Here is an 8,749-nt window from a genome sequence, read left to right on the forward strand (position 1 = left end):
AGACTCCCCAGAGTCTCCATGGCCATCGCAGAAGTCTCTCACTTTCTGGCTCTGTGAGCTGACATGGGAGAGATGGCCTGAAATGGTTTGTGCATAGAAGAAAACCATCCCTCTACATGAAATGTGGTGAGAACCAGGCAATGGGTTTGCTCTGAAAAGCCTACTCTCTGCTACTGATTTTAATTTGGGTTTCAAAGGAGTAATGCTGGTATGAATGTGATCATTCCCTGCTGTGCAGACTTGTGCAGACAATGAACTCTGGAGAAAGGTGAGTGATTTTCATGGACTCTTTTGACTCTGCTGCTAAAGAGCAGAGTTTGCTGATGGTTTGTTTGGTTTTTTTTTTCCCTTTTATTTCTTTAATCCTCAAGGGATGCTGCTTAACTTATTCCAGGAGGATAATCTGAGCAAGGGCAGCAAACTACTGGTAATCAAGTAAGCATTTTGGAGGAATGACTCTGTGTTCAAGGACTGTTCTGTGTGACATTTCTTCCCCACAGCCTCGGATCGCAGCTGGAACCAGACCATGGATCAGGACCTCCACCTGCTTTTTGCCTGTGCTCTTCACAAAGGAAGCTGAGCCAGAACGAGGAGGTGTGAGATGGGGCCATAGCCTGAGGGCTCAGCTCTTGATCAACATCTGTACTACTGTAAATATATGGGGGATGTTGCTTCGATCTTTGATGTGCTTGGTGCCTACACTTACACAAGACACAAACATGAGAACAGCTTATATATAAGGAAAACCCCTTGCATCTCTGTTCTCCTTTATTTCTGGGGTGTTCAGCTACATCATGATGCCCCAAGGATGACAGCTAATACTAGGGATTGTCCTTATAGGGATCTTCAGCTGAGGGACAGGGACAAATCGGCATAGGTGAGTAAGGGTCATAAGACCAGAGGAGGAAATACGCTGCTGACTGAGGACCTTTGGGCATAGCTTGAAGGAGAGTTGCAGCAACGGCTGAGTGAGGCTCAGAGGGGAAGCAGATCTACACCCCTTCCCCTAGGCTGGCCAGGCTGGCATACCTTCTGTCTCTGAGCCCTGTATTTCAGCAAGTTGCCCAATCAGAGTGGAGGAATCCCATGACACCAAGGTGCCCTGGACACCTTGTTGAATCACTCAATAGTAGCATCTTCCCTTTGTGCATTCCTGGAGATGCTGGCTGCGAGGTCCACCAGAAGGTGAGTTAAGGCACGGAAGGAGCTGCAGAACAGTCTCCTCCCCAGAGCAGAAGCTGACATGGGACCATGAGGCACCCTGGGTTTGCCATCCAAGTGGGCTTTCACAGAACCATCCTCCCACTAGCCTGGAACTGGGGCCCTACAGATTTTAAGGACTTTCTCATCTTGCATATATGCCGGCTGTGACCACTATCCATGTGCTGTGTGGTGGAATAAGGAATTTCCAAGCATCCTTCAGTCTGGCTGGAGTAGCGCTGGAGTCGCACTTGTGTGCTGTAGGACAACATGCAGAAGCTCTAACACCTTCAGGAAGATTGATGTACATCCAACATGCTGGAGCTCTTGCTAAGCACCAGGCAGGCCTTCTGGATGTACACAGCCAGATGTTCTACACATGCGCATCAAATGCAATATACCGTGGTGGTAGGTTTCACTATCTGGATAATGAAAAGCACATAGGCACGTTTCATGTCTGGAGATGGAAATGTAAGAACTGTCCAGAAGCTGAGGCTGATCCCTAGACATTGACTTCATGCCCAAAACCTCCCTCACCAAGACATCTGGCAGACCTGGGAATGGGAGAGACTGGTCCCAGCTTGCCAGTGCTTTGGGAACTCCCCCTGTTCACATGCAGTGGGATTAATCACAGCCACTATTCCTGTAGTATCCAGCTTGAGGCCCATTGCGGTGTCAATAGGGACTTGCTGGGTAATTATGCCTTCCAAAGAAGCATTTATTTTTCCCTCGTGTTGAGAACATTAACTCTGTAATTAGAAAGGGCAGCTCAAAAACCCATGTTCTGCCAGGTGGACCTCAAGCAGGAAGAGAACAACACATGTGGGTATGTGCAGAGAGCAGGCTGCAAGGAAATCTGGTCCCTTACCCTTACTCATTCCATGCTCCCAAGGTATAAATGAAACCTATTCTTGAACAGTCAGGACAGCAGACAAAAAAGGGGCTGATTAGCTCCTAGCAAGGAGCTGTTATCATGAGGCTGGTCTCTGCCCTTGCAGTGAGAACGAGGATCTGGAGGAGATGGCCTCGGCCGACCTGAAGTACCTGCTGCTGCCCGCCTTGCTGGGGGCCATGACGCTGAAGCAGGTGGACCTGAGCAAGAGGCTGGAGCACCTGGAGAGCGCCCGGGCCCACTTCTGGAGCTTCCTCAAGCTCTGCAAGAGCTACGGGCTGGGCAGCTTCCACCTGCCCCCCGCCACCAGCCCCCCGGCAGAGGAGGCTGACAGGAGCCCGCCCCGCAGGAGCCCTGCTGCCGTCCAGGACAAGCTGGTGGCCATGGCGTCGAGCAGGCAAGCCAAAATTGAAAGGTAGGTTCTTGGTTTGTGGCGTTTAAAGGCTTCTGGGAATCGATTTCAGAGAAGGGGAGAGCCTGGGGCAGTGCGTGGTTGTACAGACGAGGACTGCCGGGAAAGAAGGGCCTTCCTTGATGCCGGAATACACTTGATTGTGAAGCACTCCTTTTAAGATATGCACCACATATTATTTAGTGACTGCGGAGCTGCATTTATACCTTTGGTTTTGGTCTTTGAAGAACTGCATGAAAGCACTTCTGGCTGGTGCTTTAATTGCTGCTAAGAGCATAACGCCACCCATGCTGGAAGTTACCTACCAAAGGGCTTATTATGTCCTTAAAAAAGAGGTGGTTGATGTCTCTTTGTTATGCTTTAGCTGGGGATTTTGACAAGTTGTTGCTTATTGTGGTAGCACTGAAAGGCCCAGGCTGGGCTGGAGAGCTGTTTGAATTGCATGGATACAAAGATATGATTTATATTCTAGATATTAACCTGAGGTAGGTTTGGGGTACTAGACCATGTCAGGACCTTTGGGATCAGCGCAGCAAAGCCTTTTCAGAGCTGAATATCTCCTTCCAGGCAAGCTTTGTTAGTGCTGCAGGTTGGGCTTTGGTTACCTGTGAAGTCCCCTCTTGCTGTGGGCTGGTGGTTGCCTGTACCGTGACTCCGTCCACTGGAAGGCAAATGGGAGGTGCCTGCGTTGTGAGTTCTGTCACAAGCAGGTTGGTACTTGATCAGGGTGAGACACCTTGCAGCTCTATTTGTTTCCAGTAAAACACATGGCCTGCATGAAAAACATTTTCCCGAGTGGGCCTGTATCATCACTTTGGCTCCAGACCTGCCTTATCCTTTCACCACCACACAGTACTTCTCGGCAAGTCAGGCTTCCACTGAAACCTTTCATTCTCACCCAGGATGCTTTGCAGAATGAGTATGTTGGATTCTGATTATTTAGAGGCAGTTTCTGTGATGCCAATGATATCCTATCCCTGTAGCTGTGTATACATCTCTTATTCCTCTTGGTTATTCCCCATGCTACGGGGGTTTGTATAGAATCATCTGAGCTGAGCTTCAAATTAAGCCAGCTCATTGGCTAGAGTGGCTGAAATAGCTCTGCATCGATTCAAGCATTTATTAAAGGTGCTGGCAATTGACTTGGGAGTGTTGGGATGGAATGATGCCCCCCCTGACCAACACATCTAGTTTAAAGCTGCCTTGACCAGCCTGGCAAGTCTCTATTACCAAAGCAGTTTTTCCCTTCAGAGCGCCACCAGCCTTCAGTAGACCTGGCCTCCCAACTCAAGTCCCATGTTCTAAGCAACCAAACCCCTGACTATGGTACCACTCTTCTAACCATTTATTAACCGCCAAATCTGCCTGGCCTTTTCAAGGTCCTCCCCTTTGACCTGGAGGCTCGATGGAAAAACTGTCTGAGCTCCAGAGCCCCTAACCACCTTTCCCAGGGCTCTGTAGTCCTTCTTAATGATTCCCAGGCTACTGCTGTCAGTATCACTGGCACCCACATGGACCCTGAGAAGCGGGTAAGTCAGCAGGACTTACTAGACCAGGCAGCCTCTCAGCAACATCCCTGATCTGAGCCCCTGACAGGCAACGCACCTCCTTCAAGACTGGGTCAGGCCAACAGATGGGTGCCTCTGTGCCTTTCAGAGTCACCTACTGCTGTGACCCTCTGCTTTCTCCTGGAGGCACCAATAGTGATCTTCTTTACCAGTGCATCAGCAGGTTGTTCATTTGGTGCAGTGTGTTTTTCCTCGTTAGCCCTCTGCAGAGCTGGGAAGCTGTTCTGGTTGGGGATATCAGATTTTAGAGGAAGCCCCTTGCTTTTAATTTTCCTCTTCCTCCTTTTTTGTTGTTTTTGTTTGTTTGTTTGTTATTAGCTCCTAGCTTAATGGGTTAATGACCTCCTTCTCTGCATGCACTAGGATGGATGCTTGAGGCCCCTGCACAGTTTGGGCCTGGAGCAAGCAGTCCTGCTTCCTCTCGGCTTCCCTGACATCTTTCAGCCTATTGACAGCATCCCACAGATGTTTGACAGACCTCCACCAGGGAGCCCCGAGCGCAGCCCTGCCCATTGTGCACCCTCCCCTCACCAGACCAGTGCAGGCACTCTCTACACCCCGAGCTCTGTGCGGCAGCCTCCCCTCTCACTGGCTCTGTCTGGTGCCGACGCTGCCCCCGCGGGGCAGCCAGAGCAGAGCTCCCAGCCCGGGTCCTGTCCCTGGGTCGGGGGCTCACCATCCCCTGCCTGCCGGAGCCCAGGGCCGCCCCGAGTGCCGCGCCCTGTTTGCCCTCCCTGCTGGCCGCACTCCTGGCCTGGGTTTCACCCGCTCAGGCTGCTTGCCTCGGGGGAGCTCCCGGCTCCCGGACAAGGCCAGGCGAGGGCTTGAGGCGCCCTGGGAGGCTCTCGCTGCTCAGAGCTGAGGCTCCTGCACGCGGGTCTCCCTCGCTCTGGTGTCGAAGGGTTCTCTCTGGAGCTGCTCACCTCGGCGAAATCAATAATCGATATATTAATATATAAAATAAAAATATCTTAAGCAAAATAAAATCTCTTGTGCAGCCTATTTCCTGCTGTGAAAATCCCTCGCTCTTCATCCCAGGCTCTTACAAAGCAAATCTGTAAAGCTGGTTTCTAGCAACCAGGAGTGTCGGGGATCCAAGATGGGCAATGTCAGATGCGTTCACCTTGGCAAGGAAGTCTGCACAGCTGGGTGCTCCATGAGCTTTCCATAGGCACATCCCACTGTTCCTGAGCCCGCAGACTGAAGTGTTGGGGATATTTTTATGTGAAGTAGATCAGGTATTTAAGGGCAATGTCTTGAAATGCGGATACTTACACAGAGTAGTAAAGATCCTATGTAATGTCTGAATTTGAGTTGACAGATGGAAGTGATGGTGTAGATGGGAACAAAGTATTTTGGTGATGCATGTAGATATATAACTGTGTGTTTTCAAAGCCTTTCTTAAGCAGATTGAAACTCTTCTGATTCCTGTAGATTTCATTTGTCAAAACCCTTCTGTTGTCAATCAGATGAGGTGGGGAGATGGATCCCCACAGTGCCTCCTGCTTATGCGTTGTCATCAGTAGGTCATCAGTAAATGACAGCTGGCATCATCTGGTGCTGCCAGTGCTCCTCTTCCTCTTAATGGGTACATTCCTGTAAGTCTGCTTTATTTCTACAGGAGTCTTACTCAATTGTTAATTGAGTTCTCCTTACACCAAGAAATTAGTCAAAGACATGAGGAGATCTATGAATGTCTGGGACTTGCATACCCTGAGGAGAGCTGAGCAGCAGCTGGCACTTCTGTGAAAAGCATTTAAACAGGGTAGGCAAGTTTGAGTTGAATTGAGGCAGGAGTTGGTTCTCTGCCTACATTTGACTGAATTTCAAGAAATAGGAAATTGTTTCTTTTAGAACTCACAGTATCTGGGCTGGGTTATAGAAAGGTAATTTAATGATTTAGTTCTCTTCTTTTTGAGACAGATATAAGCAGAAGAAGGACCTGGAGAACAGGTTGGTCTCTATGAAAAGTTCTGTGGACAGTGGGCAAGCAGATGAGGAGCAGATACGGGCGTTTTATATTCTACAAACCCAGAAGTGGATCAACACCAGCCTGGAGGAAATTGAAAGTGTTGACCAAGAAATAGTCATATTGAGGAGCAGAGGTACAGCAAAACAGGTATGAGATCTCTCTTGAGCTGCAGGTCATTCACAGCACAAGCAGAAGGGATTTCGTTTCACTCTGAATGGGCAGTGTCTGGCTTTTGAATTGATCAATTCTCTTTGAGACAGATAAAAGCAGAAGAAGGAACTGGAGAATGGGTCTGCTCCTGTCTCAGCCAACATGCTGGTTTTGGGTTGTTTTCCCAAGAAAACAAGGCTCTTGTGGCACAAGAGGTAGCTCGCTTGCACTCGCAGCAGCGGCTGTGCCGGGTGGTCTCAGGCACAGTGGACCTTTGGCCAGGAGCGGTGTGTGGGCAGAACAGGCGCCTCGGGCAGGTTTTGGGGAGGAGGGATGGGGCCGTGCATGGAGTTTGGATCCTGGCTCCTGGCCTGGGGCAGTTAATGGTTCACCAAGGTCGGTTGGAGGGAAGGGGGCGGTGGGGGGAGTGGAGCTGCTGCGGCTGCCGGACTGTCCCTTGCTGCAGGCAAGGCTCCATGGGGACGGCTTGGGGACAGCCAGCCTCGGCCACCCTGCTCGGTGCCCGGCCGCAGTCCTTGGCACTTGCTGGGGTTGGACACTGCCCCGTGCCTCCCAGCTGCACCAGCTGGGAAAGACACGAATCATCTGGGAGCCTGAACACGGGAAAGGTCCTGGCCTTTGGGGAGCTGGGCACGGTGTGGGATGTGCCACTGCACTCTGCTCCAGTGCTGCACCCAAGCTCACGGACATGTCTGGGCCCAGGGGTGCCCAGCCTGCCCCCTGCTCGGCTCAAGGCTGTTCCGAGAGCAGCCGTCATGGTCCAGAGTTCTCAGGATGAGCATCCTCCATCCCATCCCTCTTCACCCAACTGCTTGTCCTGGGTTCAGCAGTAGCAGTCATTTTTTCTCCTTCTTAGTAGCTGGTGCAGCTCTGTGTTTTTGACTTTCGGCCTTGGAACAGTGCTGATAACAATGATGTTTTTAGTTACTGCTCAGTAATGTTTACTCTGACCAAGGACTTTGTGAGTCTCATGCTCTGCCAGGGAGGAGGGGAAAGCCGGGAGGAAGCAGACACAGGACACCTGACCCAAACTGGCCAAAGAGGTATTCCATACCACAGCACGTCATGCCCAGGATGTAAACTGGGAGTTACCCAGAAGGGCTAGGGCACTGCTCGGTTGGGCTGGTTTTCGACAGGTGGTATTGTATTCTCTTCCCTTGTTATTTCCCTTATCATTATTATCATTGGTGGTAGCAGCAGTGGTTTATGTTATACCTTAGGTACTGGTCTGCTCTTATCGCAACCTGTCCAAATTACATTCTTTCAATTCTCCTCCCCGTTCCTCCAGGTGGAAGAAGGCGGGGGAGTGAGCAAGAGGGCTGCGTGGCTGACTTACAGCCTGGGCTTAAACCACAACACTGCTTCATCCTTTCCATCCTACCTCCCACCTCACCACTGCACCCCAAAGCCCCAGCAGCCACACGTACCCCTGGATTCACCCCCTACCAGCCCAGTGGAGCAGCTTTGGTCCAGCCTGTGCTGCTCTGGGATGGGTGCAGTGTCCCTCAGCACAGGGAACTGTGCCAACATCCAGGCCACCCTGTGCACCCTGCTCACAGCACCCTGGCCCTCACAGTGGGATACCCAGGATATGGGCAGGGAGCTCTTGGGGGTTCCCCAATCCCATCTGTGGAAGCCCAGGTCTGATGGCCTCTGTGCTCTGCCTGCTCCCTACCTGCTCCTGGGGACCCCACCACTCTGGGAACTCTACCACAGCAGGGGAGCTTTTGCTCTGTCCCTTGCATGGTTCCACAACGCAGGGTCCCTTGCACGGTCCCTCAGAGGGTCCCCAAGCACTGCAGGGTCCCAGCTTGTCCCCTCCTTCTCCTTTGGGGAGAATGACCTCTTTCGCCAGGTGGTCTTCGAGGAGGGAAGCTGGATAAGGAGCGTCCAGCAGCGCTTCCAAAAGGTGATGGGCTTTGCTCCCTGTGTCTTCTATGGCCAGCGCCTCTATGGCCAGCGCCTCACCTCTATGTAGTCCCAGGGTTTCCACCCCTACGCCCATGACCACTGTAGGTGATCATCTCCCACCTCCCTCACCAAGACATCTGGCAGACCTGGGAGTGGGACTGGTCCCAGCTTGCCAATGCTTTGGGAACTCCCCCTTTTCACATGCAGTGGGACTAATCACAGCTACTGTACCTGTAGTTTCCAGCTTGAGGCCCACTGTGGTGTCAATAGGGACTTGCTGGGTAATTATGCCTTCCAAAGAAGCATTTATTTTTCCCTCGTGTTGAGAACATTAACTCTGTAATTAGAAAGGGCAGCTCAAAAACCCATGTTCTGCCAGGTGGACCTCAAGCAGGAAGAGAACAACACATGTGGGTATGTGCAGAGAGCAGGTTGCAAGGAAATCTGGTCCCTTACCCTTATTCATTTCATACTCCCAAGGTATAAATGAAACCTATTGAACAGTCGGGGCAGCAGACAAAAAAGGGGCTGATTAGCTCCTAGCAAGGAGATTCAGGAGCTTCCAACCTGCTAACCCACTTGGGTCTTAGAGGGAAAGATTTTGCAGCTCACAGGAAACCAGT

General features: G+C 51.3%; 1 protein-coding gene across 1 annotated transcript; it reads left to right on the forward strand.

Annotated features, from left to right (window-relative positions):
- Positions 1–251: 251 nt before the first annotated feature.
- LOC133265637 (uncharacterized) lies at positions 252–7,168 on the forward strand. Its single transcript, XM_061446383.1, has 5 exons — positions 252–268; positions 501–594; positions 2,179–2,507; positions 5,996–6,191; positions 6,305–7,168. The coding sequence occupies exons 1-5, from the start codon at positions 252–254 to the stop codon at positions 7,046–7,048; spliced, it is 1,380 nt and encodes a 459-aa protein (XP_061302367.1). The 3' UTR covers positions 7,049–7,168.
- Positions 7,169–8,749: the final 1,581 nt, after the last annotated feature.

The sequence above is a fragment of the Pezoporus flaviventris genome, unplaced genomic scaffold, assembly GCF_033815535.1.
Source record: "Pezoporus flaviventris isolate CSIRO_AGI_PZ_B2104156 unplaced genomic scaffold, CSIRO_AGI_Pfla_v1 ptg000005l, whole genome shotgun sequence".
Lineage (NCBI taxonomy): Eukaryota > Metazoa > Chordata > Aves > Psittaciformes > Psittacidae > Pezoporus > Pezoporus flaviventris.

What these genes read in the sequence shown, in the direction of transcription:
- LOC133265637 (XM_061446383.1), top strand. An exon ending in AGCTGAGCCAGAACGAGGAG is followed by an intron (nt 595 to 2,178) that starts GTGTGAGATGGG and finishes TGTTATCATGAG; the next exon opens with GCTGGTCTCTGCCCTTGCAG. An exon ending in AGGCAAGCCAAAATTGAAAG is followed by an intron (nt 2,508 to 5,995) that starts GTAGGTTCTTGG and finishes TTTTTGAGACAG; the next exon opens with ATATAAGCAGAAGAAGGACC.